A 27283-nucleotide genomic window follows, 5' to 3' on the forward strand; every position below is an offset into this window, starting at 1 on the left:
CACTTTTCTGCCGTATAGTATATTTTATTCAGATATACAAATGTTACCTGGACTGCGAGTTCATTTCAAGTACTGCGTGTCAAATGTTTGCGAGTGTTTGCGAGGTAGACGTTTTCCTCAGGATTTGTTCAAGGTCGCAAACGGTTGCCACGACATTCGCCAGCAGTTTTAATGGTTGCAAACAGTTTCCGCACATTCAAAATAGTTTAGAGCAAAAACTACATTTCTTCCTTACTTCATAGCAAAAAAAAACATTTTTGTCATGCAAGAGTCTCAACAAATGCGTTTGTAAGTTTGTTGTTGCAAAAAAGAAAGAAAGAAAGAAAGAAATTAAGAAAGAAAGAAAGCTGTCAAAGGAATTAAAATATGTGCTTCTATTATTGCAGTTCAATATTGGAATGATGCAAATTGAAATTTGAAAGCTTGTGATTCGCTTTTCATTTTTAAAGTCATTGTAACAACAAAAGTTGTTTTGAATGCAATGAATTGTGTTACGCTGTGTTTGTTTTTAATGACTTTTAATGAAACCAAATGTTAATTAATTTTGTAAAGCAGTAGCTTGAGCAAATGCGTTTTGTTTGTTAGAGAAAAACCAAGAAATGTGGCTTCTATTCAAATGTTCCCAACCAGAGTTGTATTCTTGTCAAAGTACTTTTGATGCCGCAGACGTCGAAAAGGTGTTACTGTTGACCGCTCCGACTCGGACCTGGCGCTCTCATGTCAAACTCAACAAGTCCACCGGCAAAGTGAAAGCGTTTCTCTTTGTTGAGTTAAATGCTCCAAATTGCGCGAGCGCCCTGCGGCCACGTTGCTAGCTGACGTTAGCTGCTAATGCGCGTTTGACTTGCACTTGACCTCGTTGCTAGCTGACGTTAGCTGCTAATGCGCGTTTGACTTGCACTTGGCCTCGTTGTTAGCCAAATGCTGAATTCTTGCGTGTGTTGGTTTGGTTCGGTTCGACTGACCTGCTTGAGATCAAGTGCGCGTGGCCGGCGGGTCGGAGACGCACGATGATGGAGGACGTCCAAAGTCTTGCTGGGTCACCTGACTTGGTCACAAGAACGATTGCGAAGATGCCGAAGCTTGTTGGCCGCCATTTGCACGATGTCATCTTATTGGACGTGCTCGTTTATCTCTTTTTGCACACTTTGCAGTCACATTGTGGTCGGCGGGCCAAACAGGCATCCAACTTTTTTTTCTTTCTTTTTTTTTCTCAGGCGTCCATCTTGCGCATGACCATTAACACGACGTCGCACTTCCGGACGAGTATCCACGAAAAATGTCCATGACCTTTTACAAAACTTTAGACATTTTATTTTCCAATAACTGTTCAAGGACCTGGAAAATGCATTTTTAGTTTCTCTTAAGTCTCGCGGGATTTCCGTGAACATATACGAATCGTTTGATGATGGATTATGACGTGTTCAGGTCACGTGTACCTCAATTTATGGCTTTTCACAATTTGAGTTTATTTGGAGGGATGAAATGAGCTTTGAGGTGTCGTTCTTTTTTGGTATACTCGTCTGCCCCCTGTTGGTCCGGCGTAATACTGCAACCTTCCTCCAAACATGAAAGGACGATTTGACTTTTTATTTTTAAAGAAGCTTTGTTTATTGCACAAATCTAGTGGATCAATGACACAAAGTACAAACAAGTATTTCTTTATAATTGCTCTTTCTGAGCGTATAAAAACATTAAAAAGCACCCATATATTTTTTTGCTGGTTCTTTCACATCCCACAGTATTAATATTCGTATTTACGACAAAGGAGGTAAGAGTCATAGTCAGGAATATTGGCACTCAATGTAAACACATGGGTAATAATAATAATAATGATAAACAACAACAGTGTGTGTGGAATATATAAATATAGCAAATATTATGACAAAGTTCATTTTTCACCCAGCAGGTGGACCAAAGAGCACATAATAAAAAAAAACATCAGAGTTAGCAAAACACATTTCAGAAGAATATTGCCGCCGCAACAGGAAAAAGAAAAACAAGCTGTTAGAACGTGAACATTTTTACGCTGAAGCATTTTTACGTTTTGATGTTATAAGTTTCAAATTACGACGCGACATCAACTTTCACATCCGCATTCGGCAACACAAAAACAAGCTCAATCTTTTCGGTTCAGACCACTGGCTGAATCTTTTTGGTCATTTTCTATAGAACTGCACTGCTCTTCAATTTAATTTTTTTTATCATATATATAGATATATCTATATCTATGGCCGAGTTTTTAAAAAGATGACACACTTCTCTAATAATGACTCTGGCAGTTACTTGAACCGGAAGGTTTTGATTGTTTGTTTGTTTTTGCCAGAAAGATGCAAAATGTGTTCGAATGTCAACTTTCCCACGTTATGAAGTGAAAGTGATCGCGTTCCTCTTTTGTGTCTGCCATAGCGGCAGTTTACTTTTCCTAGTGAACATCTTCACACGCCCTCAGCGCAACATGTGCCAGCGCCGCCGCAAGTCCTCAAGTCACGTGCGTTTCGCCTTCTCGCAAAATGTTCATCAAGTGCTTAAACCAGAGCCGCCAGGACCCTTCGCAAACAATCACGAGCGCCGATGACCTCCGACCTCAAGTGAAATGGTCACCGCCGTGAACTACATCTTTTTTTCAACTGACGTCACACGTTCAACGTTTGGAGGCGCAAAAGGTTACCTGACTTGAAGTCCCAAAAATATTTGCGGCGCTTCCTGCTCAATAAAAAAAGCTTCCGTCTTTTCCCGCCACACTTTTCCGAGCCGTCCGACATCGCTCAAAAAATATTTGTATAATATTTTCAAGAAAATTCCATTTTTTAACTCAACATTTTACAAATTTGGAGAAAAAAAATTAAGACTATGATGGCTCAACATCTTAAAAAATGTATTAAAATATTTTAAATTTGAGGGAAAATGATATTTCTTTGTTTCAAGTTTTCTCGCAAAAAAAAGCCAAGACAATAAAAAAGGATAAACATTTCACTCACGAGTTTCACTGTCATTTTGCCAAATTAGAAAAAGACAAAAATGTAAATATTTTAATTAATGCCAAAAAAAAAAAAGAGTCTGTAAATCTTTTGAAAATCTGAGGTCAAAATTCCGCGTGCATTTTTCATAGTAGGAAATGTGAAATTCAAATCCAGTTTGAAAAAGCTATTTTCCAGTTTGAAGCTACAAGTTGTTTGGTCATAAACTTTTGGCCAAAGAGGAAATCCATTTTCTAATGACGTCAACGTGCTGGCGGTGAACGCAAACTCACAAAAGTCACAAAAGTCAAGCCAACCCAAACCTCACCACTGCCATGTGGAAACTTGCACACACAAAATAAACAACAACAACAACAACAACAACCCAACCCCCCCACCTGACACTCGTTTCACCAGTCGATCAATTCAAAATTGGGCAGAAATGGAACAGGAAGTCGGCCATTTTGGAGAAATAAATTCCAGGAGCTCGTACTTGGAGGAAATTGGACCGATCGGAAAGAGGAAAACCAAAGTGGACATTTTGTGAGATTCCACAGCGTTACGTCATTGGCTGATGTTACATTACGATTCCTAAGAAGAAGTTGCCGTACAAACTCGAAATGGAGCAATCACGGAAAATCACTGGCACCACCTAGTGGCCGCAGAGTTGACTTGCAGCTCCCACACCAGTCAGCGCTACCTTGACTTCCACAATTGCTTGATTTTCTGTTGTGCGTTACGAGCAAGCGTCAGATATGAAAAAGATCGTCGTTAAGGTTTGCCATGTTTTGAGTTAGCAGATGTGAACGCATGTCGCGATGACGCTAATGTACGTCCAAACGGACCCACAATCAAAGCCGCCCGTGCAAAATGGCAACCGTCACAAGGAGCTGCTGTGGGTCGCAACGCATTTCAAAGGCCAACCTGAACTTCATGCACGAGTCTTTTGAGTTACAAGATCGCAATTCGACTGCCAAGGCAAGGAACGCATCGTCGCAAAAACGTCATGAGGTGTGGAAGCGGAAAAAAAGGCACGTCGGAATATGCTAAAAATCTCAAGCTGGTCACTTTTTTTTTCTTTAAGGCACCAGCGCCTACTGGTGGCCACAAAGTGTACTGACCAGTTAGCACGCAGCCACTTTCTGGAAGGTTTTCTTGTTTTGTAAACGTTGTTTCCCGCCACCAGGCGGCACCTCATCCCCTTAACACACTCACTGGTCCTTGTCGTTGCCGGGCGCCGGTTGCCGTGGCGACCGTCTGAGCAGCGGCACGCTGAAGAGGGCGATGACGCCCAAGTTGAGGGCCAGGCCCAGCGCCAGCACGCCGGCCGTGGCGGGCAGGGAGGGCGCCGTCCCCGCCGCCTCCAGACGCGCCCGTCGCGACCTCATGTCGCACAACACCGCCTCCAACTGGAAGTGCGTCGCCACTACCGCGCACACGTGGAACAGCTGGTGGCTGTGGCCTGCGCGCGCGCACACACACAATGAATAATAATCATCACAGTTACATGAATTGGTGTCGGACTTTTTAATACATTTTTTATATTGGCACGCACAGCAATTTAAGAAAAATATCTTAAGTATAGAAAACTATTTTAAGAATCAAGTCATCGTTTGGAGCCATTTTTCATTTCAAATGGTCCAAATCCTTTGATTTTCAGCATATCAACAGTAATTGTTGACTGATTTCTGTCGTCTTGCATGAAAGAAGACGGATTGTCTTCTGTGTTTCTTCAAAATAAGACATTTGCAAACACCCGTTTCTGCTTTGACCTTTTTATTTCATCACTATACGAATACAAAGTACAAAATAAACACCAATCACTGGTTAATGAACAGTAATTGGGGGGGGGGGGCTTTGGAAATACATTTTAAAGTAAAATTTAAATGAATCCAAATGAATCGATTGATTAATCAATTCTAAAACTATTTGATAGTAACAGCACGAGAAGTTCAGTTGGACTTTGAGTGCTGAAGGCAAATCCAAAGCAACGCCACCATCTAGTGGCGTGTCTTTGCCATTACAGTTAGGAAAAAGATCTTTGGCAAACAAATCCGTCGGTGGCAGTGAATGAGGAAATGATGCGGCATGAATTCCAGCACAGCTCAGTGCTGCCCACCGTATGGCGCAAGGTGGTACTACTTGGACTTGCCCGCATACGGTCGACAAATGCACGAAAAAGGGTGGCGTGAAAATCGGCCGTCGAGCCCAAGACGCGATTGGCTGGCGCGGCGTTGGGCTCGACCGTGTTCACAAAATGGCAAATATTCAAACGTGTGACGTACCAAAGTAGTCGAAGCGTCCTGGCGCCAACCTCTCGGGCAGGTGTGAGGTGAACAGGAAGCAGGTGAGAAAGGCCAAGGTCAACTGGTAGAAGTGGCTGAGCAGAGCCTCGCTCGGGCTGCAGCGCCCCCCGCAGCACAGGAGGAGCTACGACGCACACCACACACAACAAGCGCATCAACATCACAGGAGGCAAAACCAAAACCGGAAGAGCGAAGACCTCCGCCAAGGCCAAACTATAAATTTGAATATGGCAAGATGGCGGCAGAGAAGCGGAAATAGTGGCCGCTTGCCAACAGCTGTCCAAAAAACTAAAACACACATTTGTACCGATGTGACAACTCTCGTGGATGTGTGCCTTTGAGGGGCGTGACCGACATCAGAAGCTGGACTCTGATTGGTCGATGAGTTGGCGTGGGAGCGTCTGAGTGCGAGTTGTGGCCTACAGCAGCAATTTGCCAGCGCTGTCCCTTTGTTTTTGTGCGTTTGTCTCGTGCAATAAACGGCAACTGCGTAGACAAAGTGACGAATAAAGAAAGAACGTATAGAAGATGCAAACCCTGTAGAAGATGGGCAAGCTGTCAAAGATGAAGGGCACCACGAAGGCGACGGTGCGCAACACTTTGCTTCTCTGGGGGAAGGCCACCTCCACAAAGCTGCCCAGGGAACACACAAAATACACGTACATTCCTCCTTTTGATTTGTCACACACACAAAAAAAAAAAGTGTTTTTAGCAGCATGTCGCTACATTTAGCTTCACTCATTTATTTGGCTCCATTTTTAGAAAAAGCAACAGCGTCGAAGAGTATTCTTGACAAATACGAATCTCCGCTGATTCCAGTGGAGCAAAAAAAGCAAAGCAAAATGGAAGGCGCTTTTTCACGAGGTGTTTTGTTTCTGACCGTGAGTAGCAGGACAGGCTGGTGCACAACAAGCTGTTGCCGACGGCGATGGGCACAAAGTGCCGATGCAGCCAACCGTTCAGCCAGCCGTCGGGCATCACGTAGCAGCCGTAGCAGATGGCGCTGCCTGACAAAGGAAAAGCGGGACAGTCTCGTCACGGCTGCTCATCTGGCAATACCGCTTGCGGCCCACAAGGGGCCGCGTGAGCCACCGATCAATCCCAACCCCGACCGTGCATGCGGAAATAATTGCGTTTTCTGGATCGTAACGCCTAAAACTGCTTACTTCGCATGACTTCAAAAAGGATCAAATATTATTATTATTTTTTTTTTTTTACAACTCCACATAAAGACGGCATCTTCTCTTTGGACGCAAGTCGTCATATCCGGTCAAAACATGCCACGCGTATCCGGTCTCGCCAGCGTTTATTGGCAAAACCGGTTTCCATCGGCAAAATTTTCCTTTTTTCGATACGCTTCAAAATCCACACTCTCGAAGCATAAAAACACGTTTTGGCCAATTTTGGGCTGTTTTTCAAATTCCTGTCGTTTCCATTCCGTTTTATTTAATATCCAAATAAAAACCCGACTGGTGGCAGATTATGGTGTTACGCCAGAATTACTTTTATAAACAAACATACGCAACAAGTGGAGATGATAAATAGAACAATTTCATATGCACGGCCAAGAAGAGGACAACATTTTGGGAAATGACAACATTTGCCTGATTTAGCATAATTTCCTCCATTTTGGAGGATTCTTTTTTTGAATGAATTTCTCTGCCTGCCAAATATCAGAATTGGCCTGTAAAAATCGCTATTGGTCAGCCAGGCCCTTTCGCGCGGCGTGCAGCGAGCCGAACACGGTGTCGGGTCCGCAATGCAAACGCGACCTGCTTGACAAATGTCGAGCTTTCGAAAGCGGATGCAAGCGCCTGAATCGAGACACGTGACACGTGACCTCACCCACCCAGGCTGTAGAGGCTGATGGCGGCGTAGTCGAAGAAGTAGCAGATGTGGCGCGACTGGGACGACATGGCGCTGAAGGTGTGCGCGCAGCACGAGGTGAACGGGTACACGCACGCCAGCAACAGGTACGCCAGCAGGGGCCACGCGTAGCGGTCGCTCGCCAGGTTGGCGCTGGAGCACAGCGACGCCAACCTCCACACAAAGTACCTGACGCGCGCACACACACGTTGACAGTTAGCGATCAATATGCGCTGCCAAGTCATTCGTCATATTGCACATTTTGAAGCAAGTCTTTTTTCCGAGTTACTTTCATGCCATGGGTGTAGTACCACAGTGTGCCATAACACGGGGGCAGCACTGAGCTCTTCTGAAGGACATTTAGCATCATTAAAAGCAAGAAGAAGAGCCTTTAGCATAGTATAACATTTTGTTTTCTTTTATAAGAAATTATATTGGAAAGATTTTGTTTTATTTTGGAAGAATGGCATTTTGCTTTTGTTGAAAGAAATGGAAAAAGCAAAGCAAATGTGTTTTCACATATAGAAATGTCAATTTATGGCATTTAAGCCATCTTATTTGGCATCAAATCGGGCTTTATATTTTGTCAATTAGATATTAAAAAAAAAAAAGCGATGATGACTATTTCTGCTTGTGTTGAGTCTGACATATTGTTATAATAAAATTTGACATGAATTTTGAGTTATCCGTTTTTGTTTGATGTTCATGTGTTGAAAGGTACTCGTTTGCCGTACCTGATCTTTGATTGTGAATTGACATTTTTGAATAAAGTTTTTTTTTTTTTTTAACACTGCAGAGAGAATATTAGCCTGTGAATATTGTTGTCCGCTCGCTTCGTCGGCGTCGCTGCTCCGAGTGTGTGCAAAGTAAAAAAGCGCAAGTCGGCGAGAACCAGCGCTGGCGTCGCAATACATGAAACTCCTCAAGCGACTTCCAATAAAGTTCCTTGATGCCAAAATGCCACAAGATGGCGCCAACGTCATCACAGACGTATGGCGAGAGACTCGGTTTCTCCATGTGATGGCTTTCGACCTCCAATAAGCAGATGTGTACCGCACAGCAGCTTGGAAAACAAAAGCACGAGGCGCGCGCACGCACGCACCAGGTTGGCAGGAAGTGCGTCCAGATGTTGACGGTCTCGTTGTTGATGCGGAAGCTGCTGAGCACGCAGTCCAGCGCCGAGCTGCGCGGGTGCCGGTAGCCGGACAGGATGCCGTCCTCGCGGAACACCTGAGGAGCAAACGCCGCTGTCGTCAATATGCACGGCCCCGCCTACCCGCCCGCTTCCTATTGGATTTGGAGCAAAATGGCTGCTTCAAACCAAAATGGCCGACTTTCTGATCAATTTCTGAATTTCCGATTTATATTTCCACCCAATTTCAAATCGATGTCGATTCAAATTGGCGTGGAAGGCATTTTTCTCTCCCAAAACGATCGTCAAACTTGAGACTCCACGCTCACCCACTTTAGATGATGGACACAAAAACTCTCGGCCCTAAAGCCCCGCCCACCTGTCCAGAATACCGTTTTCAAATTTGCATCTCATTTGGGTGAATAGAACTCGTACAAGTGAATGAATTTAACCCCAAATGGCTGCTTCCGTTCAAAATGGCCGACTTCTGTGGGGGCACATCTGTGCGTTGATCCAATTCTGCCAATGGCCGACGTCAGGCTGCCCAAAAATATCAACAAATGTGCAGAGAAAAACTCGTCTGTTCCAAAAAAAATCAGCTTTTTGTTATTTGATGTGGTTTGACCTCGCGGACTCGCGGCTGCTTTCAAACAAAAATATATTTCCCAGAAGCATTTCAGTGGGCGGATTTTTGCATTTTGTGGCGAAATAGGAAGCGAGTGGAGAGCGAAGCTCCGCCCACTGCTTGCCATTGGATTGGCAGGCACCTAAACTTGTTGGAGCTCGCCATCTACAGGGATCTGCTTGTCATTACAGTTGAATTTCCCAGGCCAGACCCTCTTCCTGGTCCACCCTCAAATTTCACCTCACTCAAATACTGAAAAATGAAAATGGAGCAGGTGAGAAAAGTGTTGCGATGCTGGGAAGTGGATTTTGGCGGCAAACGTTGAAGAATGGTGCGTGAAGGACGTTCGGTCGCTTGGCTCACCTTGGGCACCTGATGGGCATCACAGAGCGGCGGCAGTTCGACGCCGAGCACGGCGGCGGGCAACCCGACGACAACGCCGCCCCGCCGGCACACCTGGCCGAGGCGGGCGCGGCCCCGGCGGCAGATGAGCAACCAGACGGGGTAGTCGGACGCGGGCGCCGCGGCGACGTCCGGGCGGGCGGGGGCCTCCCACCGCAGCAGGCAGCGCCCCCAGCCGCCTCCCGCGCCGGGGCCCAGCCCCCGCCACACGGGGAACACTGCAACATGGGGACAAGTCGCCGTTAGCCGCTAGCATGAACATGCGAAGGCGTCTCGTTAATATCCAATCATTCATTTAACATATGAGAGCTTCGTCAATGTGGACGTTCCAGATGCTTTACGGTACCGTTTTCATTGCCGCCATCTTGCGGCATGTATTTGCAAGCGGCGGCGGTCCGCATGGCTGCCAGTGAAGCTCAGGCCTGCCTTCGTAGCGGGCAACGATCGATCATGAAAAGGACGATGGCGGGCGGCGAAATCAACTTTGCTCGCGGCTCGGGCAGCGAGCCTCTCGGGAGCCCCTCCCGGTCCGGGTTCCGGCCCTGACCTCTTTGTCACCGACAAAGAGGTCTTTGTGCGGAGCCACAAGCCACCGCATTGATAAGCACACAAACAAAATGTCCGCCCGACGCTCGCCGAGGAGGAATTTGAATGACGGGAACGAAGACCCCCTTTCAATGAAAATGCTGCTTCAAAGCGCAAAAAAAGATTCACAACGAACTTCCGACCTCGCAATGCGACAAAACAAAATGAACGCCGCCGCACTGCAGGAAAATGCAAGACGTGACGAAAGGTCGCAACAATGCACTTCCATTAAATCCATTTTTCCTCCAGATCTTGTTTCTTTGGTCTTTTTTGTTGTTGTGAAAAGTCAACTGAGCTTCATTAAATATTGTAAACATTCGCCACAAAAGCGTTTGGAAGTTGTACTTGATTGTTTTAGAAAAATGTCAGATTTGTTTTTTCAAAAGACGACTCATATGTGAGAAAAATGTGGAACAGTTCAGAGAGGAAAAGATCAGCCACAAGATCAACGTTGCGTCTTCGATGCGCCTTTTCCTCGAGTGAGAAAAGTGGGAGGGGTTTCGTGCTAATGTCGAGCGTTGCCGCGCGTTGCCGCGCGTTGCCGCGCGTTGCCGCGCGTTGCCGCGCGTTGCCGCGCGTTGCCGCGCGTTGCCGCGCGTTGCCGCGCGTTGCCGCGCGTTGCGTCGCTTCTCCACGAGGGCCTCGCTCTGGCAAGTTTGCGTGAAAGGTGTCCGTCCTCCTCGTCCTCACCTGCGCGCACGCCCATGTTGACATTTCCAGACGTAAACGTTGTGACATGTTACGCAAACGCAGACGAACCTTGTGCTCTTTTCGGAGACGAGTGACACAAACGTCAGCTGACTCCGGCGTCAACCGTCCTCAACTCGTCTCGGGATCCAAGCAACCAAGTTAAGGTTGTTGGCTTGTTTTTTTTTCATGTAAAAGACGAAGTCACACTGCGTCAGTACAATTATTATCAAAATAGTTAGAGTTGAAAAAAGTACACTTTTAAGACTAAAACACGTGCTTGATGACTTAAGTTTGTGTGTGCGTTCATGAAACCAAAACGACATGAATCACGATTGCATCAGCAGTGCAGCTGTTTGAAAATCACGACAAGAATGCGCAACAGTTGAGTTGAAAACGTGCAACATCCAAAAAAAAGGGGGGGAAAAAGCTCAATGTTCCAAAGTCTGAAATCAATCGTCACCCAAATGATGTGGACGTCACTTCACACTTGAGAAAATGTTACAACAATCAGCCACTCCACTAGTTTGGATTTTATGAACATGAAGTGACTGGAAGCTTTTTGTGTAAAGTCAGCGTCTATGGAGACGAAAACGCTTAAACGTCCATCACATCCCAAAGATGATATTTTTCAAAGGTTTAAAGGGACATCAGCAAGATGGCCGACTTAATTGCAGTTTTCAGACATGAAGTGACATTAAGCTTTTGAACTTTTTTTTTAACAAAACGAATGAATCTCACAAGTGCAACATTTTGAACTGTGAGCAACTGAAGCATTAAATGTTGATCTCATTCTTTACTAAAACAGCAAGTGCTAAAAAAGAAGACTCAACTAGTTCTAAAACCGCGACTCTTAAGTGCGCTAATGGCTCAATACCACGAGATGTTAGCGTAAATAAATACATGACCGAATTAAAGACAATCGAAATGTACATTTAAAAGAGCAAATCAGATATTTGAATAAAACTTGCCATGCGACATATTATTTCAACTTTTCGTTCTTAGAAATGCTTGGCCGGTCCAGTTGGAGAACTAGAAAATGAGTTTGGATGTCAAACGTTGGGAGTGCTCGAAGAATGTTGGGAGTCGAAACAATGCGGACTAATTCAATTCAATTTGGCACGTGAGTCCTGATCCTTCCCACCACGCTGCTTAACTCAATTCCACGGACTTTCCCACGCAGGAAAACGAAGAGGACAAACTAAAAACCGGAGCTAAGCCAGCATCCTTCATCATTTGTGTCCACGCGCGACCACTTCCGCGTCACTTACCGCGACTGTCGGCGGCCATCAGCGTGACGGCTGCCCACGCAAGAAGCAACTCGAAGGCGTCTTCGCAAAGCGGCTCGCTCGTCTTCTTTGTCGCTTCTGGCGATTGGAAATGTCGCGTCTCGTCGGTTGGTCTCCGTCCGCCCCCCTCCCGCCTCATTGCCTCGTCGGCCAATGGGAAGCGCGGCCCCCCGCACACGTGACGCACACTGGGCGGGACGCCGTTGAGGCGGCGGCGACAACAACACGGGCCACGTGCTACTCGAGCAAAAGAGGAGACATGCGCGTGCACGCCTTCCTGGAATTCCACAACATTGCGTTGCCTTGGTATGTGGGCGGTGACGTCACGGCTACTCGAGTCAATCACAATGATCAATTTGGCTGGCGAAGTTTAAGGGGAGCTCAGCTCCTGACCAGGTAAGATAAATGCAACTGTTGTTTTACATTTTATTGCAATTTTATGCCAGCATTCATGAAAAAGAAGAATGGCGTTAATTTTGTTGTTAAAATCGTTGCTAAAATGTTTTAACAAATGCACTCAATTAAAAAAATGAACCAAATATCTCTTCAATTGTCGGAGAGCTGGGATTCAATTTAGGGCTGGTCGAGCACCCCCAAAAATGGGCGAGCTCAGTCAGCGTTCTCTGCTTTCAAAACATGGCGGTGGCCTGGGTTCGACCCCCAAGAATATGTCATATAGGGGCATCCAAATCAAGTGTCATGAAGTGGCCGCAAGATGGCGCCCGAGCACTCCTTTTTTTGTTTTCTTTTGATAGGGTTTGACACATTTTGTCAACAAAATCCACGAAAGGAAATGGAATCAAAACAAAACTCACACATGAACTCCAACGAGGCCAGCAAGGACCTCTGCGTGGACGACATCTTTCGGCGTCTTGTGACAATATGTGACCCCCTCCCACGTCAAAAGGTACTTCAAGTCATTGGGAAGTGTTCGTCCGAGCAAGGTGCAAGTTCGTCCAACACCGACACGCGCCTGGTCTGCGCAAATAAAAGCGGCAGAAAGCCGTGCCAGGCGCCGTCGCAGCTGACGCGCCTGGCACGATCGGCTGCCGCCCACGGCAAAGGCGCGTGCGCGCGAGGCCCAGAGCAGTGAGAGGACAAAAGAAAAGATGCGCCACAAACTGTTTTCCGAGAGGCGGAAGAAGGCTGGGCCGTCCTGCAAAAAAAGGCCGAAAATCGAGTTTATTTCAAGGCAACACTTCACGAACGCGCGCTTTATTGCATTTTCGTACTAGACTGTATGACATACACAGATACTGTTTACATTTCAGGTTTGGGTATTTTCAATTTTGACTGTGTGCAAAAGATATTTATCACCACGTTGTAAAAAAACAAAAACAACCTAAAACAAAATGGTGAACTCCTAAACAATCCATAACGCAACTGCGTCACAGCAAAACGTGAAGCAAAAAGTTGGATTTGATGGTGCATCACGCCGCCTCGTGGTCAGCGTGAAAACAACTTCAGGCAACCAAGTTGAGATTTGTCTAACTCGTAAATGAAGAAAAGTCCACTGGCAAGCTTTCAATGTTTGTTTTTATTGTTGAATGCATGTGCACACACAGATGCCGTTTGTCCATTTGTGTATGGAAGGACACAAACGGAGACATTTGCAACTTCTCTCGGCGCTTACACAACACGCATTCCTGTAGTTTTTCTTGGTAATGAAGTGACACCTTGATCAATTAAACTGGCTCTCCCTTCGACATTCTTGCATCACAAAACGTCATTAACACCAATATTGTTTGGGTCCAAACTAAAAACCCAAATGAGCTTGATCGCAGGGTTGTAGTTTCTCAGGAGCACAGAACGCACGCAACTCCAAAAACAAAACAACAAAAATGGGGGCCATTGGGTGTAATTGAGGATGAGCCCAAATTGTACAACCTGAACAGGTCAACTCAACTTGACCTTTGTGAAATTCATTTGTCAATTACTGAAAATACAAAGTCTGACTTTTAACAGAAATCAACAAAGAAAAAGAAAAAAAAAGTTTTTGTTGAAAGAAAAAAAAAATGATAAAAATAAGTAAAAAGCTCAACTAAGCTTTGCGTTTACTTCCTGTGCCTCGTGGCGTTCATCAATTGTTTGGCGTCGTCCGTCTTGGTCTCCAAATTCCACCAATTTGAGTTTTATTGGTCCTTTCATAATGATTTTTTCCTCATCGGGCTTCTCGTTGCTGAACAGCAAGTTGAGCAAAAACAGAATGACGTTCAAAAGTTTTGGGTTAAGTTGACCTGAAGAGATTATCGTGCATTTTTAGTTTCATCCGGAAATTTCCACCCAAAGCCAAAGAAACCCACAGACGTTTCGTCGCTAGCCACAGAAAGTAACAAAACAAACCAAAAAAAAAAGACGAGAGAAATGTACCTGTTAAACAAACAACCCTTCTAAGCGCTCGTTCTCTTTTTTGGGGTCTCCCTCGGCCACGGCAGCCCGACGCCGGCTGCTTTTTGCGGCTGGGTTGCTTGCGCTTTTGTCTCTCTGGATTGGAAAGACGCTCGACGCTCGTCGCTCGTCCTGCCAAAAACAACGCGAGGGAAACCCCCGACACCCAAATGACTTCAATTCAAGTCTGTGTGTGTGCGTGCGTGCGTATGTGTGTGTGCATCCCGTCTCTCTCGTAAAATAAACAGCGCGCTCCCAGCTGCGATGAAAGCGGAGTGCCCGCCAGCCGACGAGCCCGCCAGCCGGCGAGCCACTTCAGTTTGGCTTCTCGCCACTCTCGCCATCCAAGGAAGCACCGCCAGGGGCGGAGCCGTCGCCCTCTTCGGAAGGCGCTTGGCCGACTTCCCCTTGCGGGTTTTCAACTCCCTTCATACTGTAAGCTTCAACTCTTTCCATCCGTCCGGATTCATGTTGAGATTTGTTTTGGAGACGCAGATACACACAGAGCAAAAAGAGTGGCAGAAAGAGAGAGAGAGAGAGAGAGAGAGAGAGAGAGAGGAAGAAAGTAAGAGAGAGTGAGGGAGCGAGTGTTGTGATCGATCCGACATCAGCGGCGTTTTGCGTGGTCCGCCTTCAGCCCATCTCCTTCCACTGCCGGTAGAAGTCGGCGATGTTCTTCAGCTCCATGCCCGCTGAGCTCGCTGCCTGCACGGCAGACTGGAAACAGGGGAAAAAAACAAACATGGATGCGGAGTCGTTTGGACCAAAGGAAGTCGAGCATTTGAGGAAAGTACCAAGTGAAACATTAAGACTCTTTTCATCACAAAAAAGTTTGTTTCTATTCTAACATGTTCTATTGTTTGGTCATCAGCAGTACAACATGGGTTGGTTTCATGCAAATCACCCATTTTAAAAGAAAATAAACACACACAGAAAACAGGTATTGACTTTTATGCGAATTTTTTTTTTAATAGTGCCTTTCGTCTATTAAAAAATAATAAATAAATAGTGGCTACAACTATGAAAATGCGGTTTCAGTGACAAAATAATTCATTTTCAAAACAATCACCAGGGTAAGCATTTCACAATTGATAACTATATTGAACTATTTGCACACTTTTCTATTATTTGGTCTGTGTGTGAGATAGACGTACATTACATGATGGCTTCTGTGAAAAGGAAATCCTCTTTTCTCTCTTTTTTGACTCTCTTTGCATTCGCTTTACATGACAAACACTTTGATGATGCTTGAAAAGGGATTTCCTAAGATCCGCCATGTTCTCATGGGTCTGTATTGATTTGGTAAGCGGAGTGAGCTCATCCAAAACAAATACAATGCTGCCATCTACTGGCCATAGTCTGCCCCCCCCCCCCCTCCCATCGACAAGATCAAACGAACCAAGCCTTTTCTCCGAAAATCGATAATGGTGCTACTCGTTAACTTTGCCATTGACGGCAATTGTTGTCGAGGGCGCTTAAAGGGTTAAGGATGATAAAGTTTGGGGGGGGGGGGGTTGTCTCGTCAAAAATACAAAAAGTATATTATGGGGGAAACACACACACACACACACACACGATCTTTTGTGGCGCCTGACCTTCATGGCTGCGGAGCGGCCGCAGAGCTCGTCAAGCGGATGTCCGGTGAGAAGAGTGACCATTCCTGCCGTATCGTCGTCGATGCTCTGGGAGACGGTCAGCTGGCGGCAACTGTCCACCATCTTGTGCAGATGCCTAACAGACAGCGAAAGGGGTGCGTTTACTCACTTTCATTATGTGCGTTTCAACATTGACCCCCGCAAAATTTGAAAAGAAGAAGAAGAAGAAGACGTACCAGGCATCGAGGTCCTGACGCTTCAACTTATCTCTTTCAAAACTTCGGCCCGACTCCTTCTGGCAGCGAATGTACCTGCAACATCAACAAATTACTAATTAGGACACCAAGTCGAGTTGCAGAGTTTGAGCTCGTCGCCCAAAATGGCCGCTTCCAGTCAAAATGGCCGACCTCCTGTTCACTTTCAGCCGCGAGTCCTTGAGACTCTTTCCTGTGTCCTGTTGTGCGAAACTATTTTTTGTCCTCATTTCCCAGCAAGCCGCGAGTGACTTCTGGATGTCAATGGAAGGCGTTTGAGAGCCCAAAAACCAAAAACACTTTTCAGGCTCGTCGAGGGCCCCGAAAAGGTAAAACATTTGTAGGAAGCCAGCCGCTAACTCCAAATAGGGCGGGGAAAAAAAAATCCACCAAAAAATAAAGAATCTCTAGCGCTCGAAATACTCAACCATCGTGTACCTGTTGCCTTTTCGAAACTCCGCCTCCAGGAAGCGGATGCCGTCTCGAGCGCCGGCATTTTCCTTCTTCAGGTGGTCCAGTCCGTCGATCACTGTAAGATCCAAAGGGTCACATGACCTTCATATTAACAAAACATTACCTAATGCAGTGCGCATTTTTTTATATCTTTTGGGCATGTTTAACTTTGATCTATAAAATCTGCGCAGTTTGACATTTCAGAAAGAATATCCACCCTCAATTCATAAATATTAGCACACGTATGACATATTATTGTTGCTATTATGAAGACGAGATGTGCCAGAGAAAAAACAAGGGCAGATTTGGAATCAGCACAAAAAATTCATCTCAAAAAGTTTTGAGTCTTTGCTATATTAAAAAAAAAAAAATAAACAATTTGACCAGTACTGAACTACATCGTTGTACAAGTCACATCTCACACAAACCATAAAAAAAAATCCCCCCATGTGAAGTATGCGTGTGCGGAAAAGCGTGTGCGGGCCGACCTGTTCTGGGGATGATGACGATGAAGCAGCCGCTGGCCGCCAGATGTCGGATGAGGCCCAGATGCTGGCAGAGGGCGGCGGCGTCGGGCACCAGGTAGGGCGACATGGACGACTGCGCCTTGGGGTGCTGAAGGCTGCCCTCGAGCTGCGACACCTCCAACTGACAGCGCACACGCACACACACGCACACTTGTGGCGGGAAAGCCGGGAAAGAGGACAAAGCGTTGTGGAGGTCAAACCTGAAGCCGAAGCTGAGCCATATCCCGCATCAGGCGATTTCTGCGCGCTTCCTCTTCCGCCTGCAACAACACAAGAAAAAAAAAGCCAGTTCAAGGCGACATGTTGGAAAGTTTGCACGACTTTTTCATTACTTTGGAATATTCTAACACTTGGGAAAATAGTGTCCCAGCTGGATAGTCCCAGGAAAAGAAGGAGAAGTAAAGCGCTAAAGCGCACAGTCGTCGTTTGTCACCAAGGGACACGCCTCCTCCTCTCCGGCGTGCGCGAATGCACGAATGAGCGGAAATCCTTCCCAAAAACTCGAGACGGTGAAACGGTAGCGAAGGAAGCGTCTCGGTTGCGGTGCGAACGGAGCATTAGGCTAACGTGAATATATTAGCGACCTATTTTGAAACGACAAAGGCAAAATGCACGCATGGACTTTGATGAAGGAAAAGTCTTCAACAAAGCGGACACAAACGTCCGGCGTTTGCATTCGGCAGGAAGCAGATTTGCTTCTTGGGCGACGCGACGGCGTCTCACCATTCGGAACTGCGCCTTGGCCTGCTGCAGCAGGTCGTCGGCTTGCGATTGGCTGACGCTGGTGAAGATGCCCGCCTCCGGGTTGAAGTGCAGCACGTTGCCCTGGAGGCTGGTGAGGAAGTGGCCGAAGCTGCGAATGCAACACACGCGCACCACACACTGCGGGAGGAAGCGGACACGCACACACAAACAGCAAGCAGACTTTTACGAAACGCGCTGGTTTGCGTGGGAGATTTTTCAACAGAACGCTCGAAGCCTTTTGAATCCGAGCGACGTCTGCCCACATCGCGAACGCTTCACTTTCTATTCACGCTGAACATTTTCTTATTTTGCACCTCCTGTAGCGGGCTGAGGGAGGCGCTGCGACGGGCGAAGTCCAGGTGGCGGTGGGCGACGGCGAGGGCGGGCAGGTGCCTCAGCGCCACGTCCTCGGGCAGCAGCAGCGTCTGGAGCAGGGCGGGACGCTCGCACTCGCCCAGCAGATGCGTCACGTCCGGGTTCAAGTCGGCCTCTGCCAAGCACAATCATCAGTCTGTGCGGCGTTCACAATTTGATGGCCTTTTTGGGGTGTGGAACCGATTCGTTGCATTTCCATTCATTTCAATTGGAAATATGACCTGGACTTACGAACGCTTCAAGTTACAAACTTGGATTTGGAAAAGGGCCGAGGTCGGCATCGCGTTCCGGCGGGCGCCGACTCACCAGCTTCAAGCATCTTGCTTCCATCTGGCAGCAGGTTGAGGAGCACAGACAGGCGGTTCCAAAGACTCTGAGAACTCTGCGGAGTGACGACAGGCGAGTGGGTGCGGTTTTGCGCTCGCTTGGGCTGGGAGAAAATGGCGCCACGCTCACCTGCGCACACATGAGGATGATGTCGGTGTTGGTCCTGAGCCAGTCGATGAACACCTTCACCACCTGGATCAAGCCCTGATTGGTCAGAATCTCCATCTTCTCCAGGAGCGTCTTCTCGCTGTGCACCGACGGGGCGCTGTGCTGGCTCCCTTCCGAGTCCGAGTCTGCGGCAGAAGACGGAACCATCGTTTCCTTCATCGGGTTAACCATGCTCAGGATGTATGGCCACTAGGGGGCCCACCGATTATCCCAAAAATCGAAAACATTACCATTTTCATTGGTCCCATTGGGGGCGCTCTGGTTCACATCGCAGGGTGATTGACCGGCAGTGGCGGGATTCTCGCCCGAGGGGGCGGAGTCGTCGGAAGGAGGGGCCTCTGCGGAGGCCGCTTGAGGCCTGGGCAGCATGTTGCTGAAGGTGGGCGCCAGGCGGAAGCAGCGCTTGGCCTGGAAGAGCTGCGAGGACATGGCCTGGAGGTTGCTGCTGATGCTGGCGTCGCTGGCGCCCGGGGGCCCGTTGGCCACGGGGGGCGTTTGGCCACCGTCCCCCTTGGCGTCCTCCTCGTCGCCGTCCCGTCCCTCCCGGGTCTGAGCCCGGTGGCGCTCGCAGGTCTCCGTTTCTCCCATGTCCTCCAGGTCCGAGCGGGACTCCTGACTGTTCATGTCCGAGTCCGTCTCCACGTCGAAAGCCGTGCCGCCGTCCTCCTCCTCCTCGGAGCCGCTTGCCCAGCTTCCTTCCTTCATCTCCTTCCGGCGGGCGGCCGGATCGGGCGGCGCGGCGGGCGAGGGGCAACCAGCGGAAGCGGGTCGTTCTCTCGCCGCGGGGGCCTCGTCGTCCTCGTCTTCGTCGTCTTCGCTCTCAAAGCCCTCGCTCAGGTCGCTCTCGTCCTCGCCGCCGCGGTCTTTGCGGCGCCTGCGCATGCGCGACAGGCGGGCGTACTTCTTCTTCTGCTGCTTCTGTTTGTCCTGCTCCGACTTGTGCTCTTCCTTCACGCCGGCGTCCTCTTCATCATCCTCATCCTCTCGCTCTAGGGAGCCGTTCTGCAGAGGACGCTCGCCCGGTCCGTCCGCGTCTGGATGGAAAAAAAGACGCCGATGATATGACTTTTGTAACAGAAGGTTCACAGGGTTCTTTCCTCCAGCGAGGTCAGGAGAGGTCATGCTCTACCTTGACTTAGGAATGGCCAAACTTACAATTGGTTTTGCCACTTGGTCGAAAACGACGGCGCGAGACGGCGGCAGCAAGCGCCACGTTGATGTTCTCACAACGAAAGTGAAGTGGCATGAAGACGCTCACCTGTGGCGTCCGTGCTGAGTGGCGGCACCTGGCTCTCCGCCTCCTCCAGTTCCGCCTGCAGCCGAATGTTGACGTGGTTCACCAGATGGGAGAAGAGAGCCAGCGTAAACGCGATGGACGCGCTGTACTGCTTGGAACCTGCAACATACGCAGCGACAAGAATCATGCGTTGGACACCATTCACAGACTCGGCAATTATTATTATTTTTTTTATAAAAAAAAAATCCTGGCTCATGGGCAAGTAGCAATTGGATGAGGAAATAGCGCTCCGGTTCATGCGTGGCGCACCTATGTCGCATTCTTCGGCTGAATTTTCTCCCCCACGGTCTACTTATTGTATGGCTCTTGCATGTGGGAAAGGAGAGCACAGTTGCGAATGCACTTTTCAGCCATTTCCATTTATTGATCACCAGGTGTACAGGAAAAAAACAAAAAATTGAGCTCGCTGCTGTCAGCCACAGCTCACACCTAGGAACTCGCATGTAAACATCAGATGCCACCCCACCAGGTCCCGCCTCTTAAAGTCACATGGACACGAATGCAACAGTATATGCAGTATTTTATTAACGCATTTTACACTTGCAATTTGTTTTGTGTTTAAAAACTGCATTTGAATATTTTCAGTTTCATAAAAGTACTCATTGTAAGTTTTATAATACCTCGCAGGGGGCTGCAACTAACCATTGCTTTAATAATACAGTAATAATCCATGAGTAAGATAAAAAAAAATACGTTAGTAATTTTAGTCTCATTATTAAAAAACAGGACCTTATTTCAAATTGACAGTTCAGAAAAGGCACAAACCAACTGATTATGATCCCGTTAACGGTTTGTCCCAGAAAATCAACTACAATGTTTTCCAAAGTAAGCGTTTCCCATTTATCTCACCAAGTGTATATCTTTGAAATGTGCTGTGACAATTGAATTTCCCCGACGACATTTTCATCGGCCCCACCTCCTTTTTTCAGGCCGTGCACGACCATCAGGCACGTCACCACCATCTTGAACACCAGCGTGTCGGGCAGCACGGCACACGGGCCGTCGGCGGCGTGCTGCTGCTCCTCGTCCTCCTCGCTGAGGGAGTGGCCCGCAGCGGCGGCGCTGTGGCCGTGCGGCGCCGCCGCCGCCGGCAGGTAGAAGAGCACCAGGTTGAAGTCCTCCAGCACCGACTGGCACAGCGAGGTCAACTCCGACTCCATCAGGCTGGAAGGACACGCGGGGAAACTTTCGTTTAGCAAACCGAGTCGGTACGACAACAGAGAATCCAAATAGAAAAAGAATATTTCGCACTTGCTCATCCGTTGCTACATCACCACATTTTATGGCTTTTGACGGTAAATCAATCAAGCAGTCCATGTGTCAAGTCTCACCTGTTTTTGGGCTGCAGCAGACTCTGCAGGTACATGAAGCTCACCAAGAGACGCTTGATGTCTCTGGATCTGCAGGAAACGCAATTATGAGCAATAAAAAAATATCATGTGCATTGATACGTCATATTTGAGTTGCGCTGCTTGGGGAGATTGAAAGCAGCAAAGAGGCCAGATCCAGATGTTAACGAGAACATTAAGTAGGGTTCCGTCCCATTTGGTTTGCAGACAATCGGCTTCCTGCTGCTGCTCAAGTGTCATCGGAGGTCACATTCTATCTTCAAGTCATTAGAAGCTTGTTAGTCCCCCGGCTAACACTTGACAGGAAGACAATTAAAAATATGTTTTCTTTTTTTCTTTTTTTAAACATGGCCATTAACTTGTTAATGCCTGACAAAGACTTAAGAATGTGTGGCAAGTTACGTACATGATCAAAGGCATCCATGACATTTTACTTGCTTGCATACTAATATACATCTATATTGACTAGCTTTGCTTGTAGATCAAATCAATTGATTTTTTTCCCATTCAAATGCCATTAAACCTTTCTGGTCCCCCTTCTTACATAGAAAAATAATAATGAAAATGTACAAAAAAAACAAAAAACAGAAATTGTACATTTGCGTGAATGGGATTGTGAAACCCACAAATACAAAATGAGAACACTGGCAAGGAGCAGACGCTCATACTGAAATAAGAGGCCAGCATGGAATGTCTCCCGCCAGGTCACGCCCCTTAAAGGAACACATGAAAACTTGAGCGTGATCACCAATAGCAAATATTCCTGCCGCGTGGCGAGCGTCCTCAGTCCTCACCTCTGTCGAGACGGCGACAGCTTCTTCATCTCCTGCTTCTTCACTTGGTGGTACATCTTGGCCGCTTTGTCAAACAGGCGCTTCAGGTTGCCATAAGCGCCTTCGAAGGGGCTCTCTGATTGGATACTTGGGAGGCAGGGGCGGGCAATATGATCGTTTCCGTCAAAACGCAAGGAGGACACGAGGACCCGCGCGTGGCGCGTCACTCACCAGCGTAGGTAGTAGTAGGTTGCTTCCACGTTATAGAACTTGCTTCCGGCCAGCGTGCCCAGCTGATTGAAAGGCATGCCTGGAGGAGGAAACGGCGTCACCCTTCACCTCACAACTGGGCCAAATTTCACATTTGAGCAGCCCAACTATTACATTTGCATTCGTGCCACTCATTTGCACAACACGACTTAAGTATTCAAGAATAGTCATTCAAAAAATGGCAATAAATCTGCATATGTGCTGGTCGGACAAGCCGGGTCGATGAAAAATGCACTTGCGTCATCTCAAATTTTAGGAGCAAAATGTCACCATTAAGGAGCATTTTGATGCTCCGCCACCTGGAAAACGTCTCATTTGTTATTTTATTCAAGCCCTGAGGCAAATGGCGGATGCCTCAAGACAGCGCGCACTCACCAACATGCGGCATGACAGACAAGGCCTGGTGGTAGAACCTCTCGGCCAGATGCTCCGCCTCCACGCCGGCGAGCTCGTTCTGGTAGCGAGCTGGAGAGGAACGGCGACATCGACACTTATTTGCTTTTGGAAATAATGACGCCTTATTTAAATAACACACATTACATATAACGGCAAGTGAAAGTAACACCAAAAAAAGAATTATTAGGAAGAAATGACAAGAACTGAGGCAAAATTTCATATGATCCAAGAGAGCGCTTGTGTGCTGCTGTTTTGGTTAGCAAAGGGGTTCAAACAACGAGCAACCGTTTATTAACAGTTGCATTTTCAAATTGGGGGGTTAGTAAAAGAGATGGACGCAATTTAAGGAAATACAACAAGAAAAACCGCTTGTCTGTCAGGCTGGCTATCAAGAAGCTCGCCATTCTTCACATTTGGATGCATTTTTATTTCAACTCAACTCACTATTGACTTAAATGCTTTGTTCAAAATTGGCTTTCAGTGTCAACGTGAACGCTCGTGTATGTGCTTTACTGTGATTGGCCGGCATGGCCCGGCCTCTCGCCCACAGCCAGAAACCCAATTGGGATAAGCGCTACGTGAGAACCAAGGGCAGACGGACGTATGTATGGACGGACGTATGGACGGACGTATGGACGGACGTATGGACGGACGTATGGACGGACGTATGGACGGACGTATGGACGGACGTACGGACGGACGTGGTTATTTGCCAACGGTACCCACCGAGATCGCCGAGGTAGACCAGGCATCGGTGACAGGCCATCTGCGCCCACTCCATTTCCTTGGGGGAGGCCGACACCGCTTTCTTGCGGCCTGCGGGCGACACGGAAACGTCAACTCAGCCGGCAGGACTTGTTGTGATTTAAAGCGAGATCTGTAAGCTGCTGTGATCCGTAAGGACTCAAACCACGTCGCGAGTTTGCACTGTTGAATTTGCGCATGGACAGAAAATGCATTTGAAGCTTCACGGGTCAATTGACCTCGCGAACTGTAAACTTTTGGAAGCGGCTGCTTAGTGTCGAATGTTTGTGCACAAGCGTCCGGCGGCGCGTTTGCGAGCGCTGACCGATGAGCGGGTCGGTGACGTGCGTCCAGTCGATGCAGTCCTGCAGCTCCAGCTGGTAGTGCGACTGGACGTAGAGCAGCAGGTGCTGGTAGAAGCCCACGCCGGCGATCAGGTGCGTGCGGTAGGCGCACTCCAGGACGCTGCGGCTGTGGATGTGCTGAGGAGACAAAAGCGCGCGTCACAAACGCGTGCTGGGTGGGACAGAAGGACCGTTGCGCTGTTGCCGCGCTGTTGCCGCGCTGTTGCCGTTCTCCATTTGCGCTTAACGCTATCTTGCACATTTTTGAGTGATTTTTTTTTATTTTTAGGACTTGTCGGTTTATAGGCGAGTTGACAGCAAGAAGAGGCAGAAATGGACTCCAACTTAAGTCATGTAAGGAAATATATGCCTGCTAGTATTGTTGTATTTTCTGTTTGCATGTGCTGCTGCTCCGTGTGTGTTAAAGTAGCCGTTGTTTGAAGGTTTATGACGGCCTTAATATCTACGCTAACTCCCATTTTGCTGCGGAAGTATACCATGTTTGATTCCCTTTTGTCTTCTTTGTTAGTTGTACAGTAACCTTCAACTTGGAGTGACAAATAAAGCGCCCGAAGCAAGCTGAGCCTCTTGTTGTGCGAGAGGAAAAGGGCGAACGGATGCTAAGGAAGACTTTCGAAGCGCTATATACACGCTCGGTTACATTTAATAAACCCAATTTCATCTTGTAAATTCAAACTTTAGCAATGCAAGGGTATCAAAAAAAGGGTTTTCAAGTCGGTGTGAAAATGTCTTCCTGATTTAAGCACGTGGCGCGCGTGGGCGGCCATTGCACACACTTTACCTTCTTGTTGGTCTTGATGACCTGGATGACCTCGTAGTAAACTTTCCTCCACAGCAGCTCCTCCGCCTTGCGGCCGTAGTCCATGGGGTGCAGGAACATCAGTTTGACGCACAGCTCCCTCAGCCTGAGCACAACAAGGAGAAACATTCCATCAGGGCAGGAAGGACTGGTGAGGAAAGCCTTTTTCAAAAAACTCGTCACAGGCATGAAGTTAATAATGAAACCAAGTGGACGCGGGGTTGCATGCAGCACATGCACGGATCCGCTACATTCATTGGCAAGTGTCATTGTTGGCTTGGGAATGAAGTGCCGCATCTATGAGGGAAAATTCAACCCTCTGCACTGCAGTCTGTACACTGATGCATGAGCATCTCCTGCTCTGGAGGAACGTTTGGTTTCCACAAGGCTTCAAGGACGGCACAAGAAGCGTCGTTCAATGTCCTTTGTGTCGTTTGACTGATTTCGTCAGTTCCTTATGAATTGTGAAAGTCTGGCGCGGGGCACAACGTACTTGTTGCGCAGGCTGATGTTCTCGGGTTTGAAGACCTCCCTGTACGACGCCTTGCTGCCGATGATGACGTCCAGCTTGTGCACCGACTCCACCACCGCCCTGAGGAGAATCATTTTGCAGGAGGCGGGAAAAGGAAGATGTCATTTGCTCCGTTTCACACGAGGGATGTCGCGATATTCACGATTTTAGAAGTGCCTCGATATCGACGCGGTCTCATCTCGGTGTAAAAGAATGAGCTGCTGTGCTACAGATTTAGTGTCGTTAGCACGCGTGTCACGAGTTAGCACTTCCTTGTTACACTATGCAGGCACCTGATTGGCTGTGTGAACTTTGTGAGTATGTCACAAGAAGCACACTAATGGCCTAATAATAAAAGAAAAAAAAACAACTCTGCCTAATGTTCACGCAGGCAAACAGCCCAGACCCAAGAACCCGACACGTCTGTTTAAATGCATTTGTCTTATGTTTCTGATTCATTTATTTTGGAATATTACTATTATTTTGGTGTGTTTTAAAGAACCCCCTGGAACATGATATGATGCATCTCAAGAGGATATTCTTTAAATGAAAGATCATCAGGAGGCTGTGGGAAGTTATTCAATTTCATTTAATTGGTACAGGAATTATTATTTGAGTTAAAAAGAAATACAGCTGCAAATGGTGAGACATTTTAATACTCATATTGTACTTCAATTTTGTTGCCTCGAGAAAACCATGGAATGGTTACGAGATATTATAATTAGCACTTCAATCAAACTCTATTTATTGTCGTTTAATGCTCGTCCAAACAAATGTACCTTTTAGCTGTGCCAGGTATTTAAAATGATGTTGCATCAACACTGTCTTAGCATTAAGACGCTGGCCAGAAATTGGTGCATTTTCATCGCTTTTAACTTAGGAGTCATAACTTTTTTGTTTTTGTTTTAATGAACAATTGCCCCCTTGCTTCACTGACATGGTCTTTATAATCTGATGTGCCTGACAGAATGTTGGTCTGGAGTAACCCAACTGATGTTTGACATTGCGCACACATCAAGAAAGTGTTCGGGCCGCTTAACGAGCGCGTGATTCGTAATAAATGCAACGAACAAAATGTCGTCCTTTTTATTTAGCTTCAAAACGAGCGCAACAACGTTTAATTATTAGCACATGTTAGCACGGCCTCATTGTTACCTGTACAAGCGCTTGATGAGAAGGACTTTCGCCTCCGGTTCGCTGTCCTGTCCAGGTCCGCTCATGTCCACTTTGGAGTCAGCGGCCGTTGGGTGGAAAACGCCCCGCTGGTCGCGCACTTGTGTCGGCTGCTCCGGGTTCGTTCGTCCCGCCCGCTCGCCGGTAGCGACAACCGTGTTGTTAGCCGGCTAGCTCGATTAGCCTCCGAGGTGTCTCGTTAGCTCGTCTCTCTCGCCGAATCGATTTGCTTTCCTGTCGCCCCCCCCTCTACCCATTCGTTCCGGGCAGCGGGTGAGAGGGGTGTCCCGCAATGTAGCCTCGTCCTGGTCAGCCGCGACGGCCTGGCGTGCCTCTCGTGTCGAGCTCCATTCTGGCCAGAGCGACCAGGGCAGCCATTCTTCCCGAACAGGAAGGTTTCACTGCCTGCTTATCGCGAGATTCGGGAGAACGCGCGAGGATACGACGGCGGGTTGCCAGATACGAATGCTTTGAATCCGCAATAAAATACAGGGACCGGCGAGGAAACTTCACGGGGAAAGAGGCATTTCAAGTATAATACGTTTATTTCCTGCCAATGTAAGGTCATTATATTAAGTGGGGGTTTTCCTGTAACAATTTTGCTATTCAAAGTCTTCACCAAGTGTAACGAAAACCCGTGAGATGACATTGGCGGGTTGCCAGGTAATTCTACTTTGCACAGATGAAAAGTGGAAGGAAATGACGTGCAAAGTCGCATTCGCTCCATTTCATTCATTTCTTAACAGAACGATTGAATACATTTAAACGAAGTCAGATATCACCTTATAACGTCAGGCATTTCTCGTTTTCACATGCTAAGTTTGTGTCAGTGGCGGCTGCTGGAGTTTTCTGGGGCTCTATAAAATATTCATCATGATATCCTTAATTATTGTCTTTTATCATTTATGTAAGCTCTGGTATCA

General features: G+C 47.5%; 2 protein-coding genes and 2 long non-coding RNA genes across 5 annotated transcripts in view; 1 reads left to right on the top strand and 3 right to left on the bottom strand.

Annotated features, from left to right (window-relative positions):
- LOC147173044 (uncharacterized) overlaps positions 1–1341 on the bottom strand; it is a 45350-nt gene extending 44009 nt beyond the window's left edge. The window contains exon 1 of the long non-coding RNA XR_015095305.1: positions 966–1341. This is a non-coding gene — a long non-coding RNA (uncharacterized LOC147173044). The remainder of the gene's footprint in view (positions 1–965) is intronic.
- Positions 1342–1601: 260 nt separating this feature from the next.
- Positions 1602–12899, bottom strand: paqr6 (progestin and adipoQ receptor family member VI). Of its 2 annotated transcripts, none has more exons than XM_086077517.1 (8): positions 12668–12899; positions 9253–9509; positions 8235–8362; positions 7116–7321; positions 6147–6273; positions 5803–5899; positions 5246–5390; positions 1602–4422 (listed from the first exon to the last, which is right to left on the bottom strand). In XM_086077517.1, the coding sequence occupies exons 1-8, from the start codon at positions 12711–12713 to the stop codon at positions 4172–4174; spliced, it is 1257 nt and encodes a 418-aa protein (XP_085933643.1). In that variant the 5' UTR covers positions 12714–12899; the 3' UTR covers positions 1602–4171. The 2 variants fall into 2 exon arrangements, with proteins under 2 accessions (XP_085933643.1, XP_085933644.1); XM_086077518.1 differs by lacking the exon at positions 12668–12899 and adding an exon at positions 11835–11944.
- LOC147173047 (uncharacterized) lies at positions 12084–14088 on the top strand. Its single transcript, XR_015095307.1, has 2 exons — positions 12084–12248; positions 12608–14088. It is a non-coding gene; the product is annotated as an uncharacterized LOC147173047 (long non-coding RNA).
- On the bottom strand, positions 13371–27135 carry smg5 (SMG5 nonsense mediated mRNA decay factor). Its single transcript, XM_086077510.1, has 22 exons — positions 26343–27135; positions 25170–25268; positions 24659–24782; positions 23838–23994; positions 23495–23584; positions 22748–22837; positions 22334–22412; positions 22124–22249; positions 21312–21380; positions 20897–21144; positions 19942–20079; positions 18914–19717; positions 18645–18808; positions 18495–18570; positions 18128–18303; positions 17793–17951; positions 17270–17329; positions 17031–17190; positions 16528–16618; positions 16072–16146; positions 15836–15971; positions 13371–14957 (listed from the first exon to the last, which is right to left on the bottom strand). The coding sequence occupies exons 1-22, from the start codon at positions 26405–26407 to the stop codon at positions 14874–14876; spliced, it is 3270 nt and encodes a 1089-aa protein (XP_085933636.1). The 5' UTR covers positions 26408–27135; the 3' UTR covers positions 13371–14873.
- Positions 27136–27283: the final 148 nt, after the last annotated feature.

The sequence above is a fragment of the Leptonotus elevatus genome, chromosome 6, assembly GCF_054856555.1.
Source record: "Leptonotus elevatus isolate MCC_2025b chromosome 6, RoL_Lele_1.0, whole genome shotgun sequence".
NCBI lineage: Eukaryota > Metazoa > Chordata > Actinopteri > Syngnathiformes > Syngnathidae > Leptonotus > Leptonotus elevatus.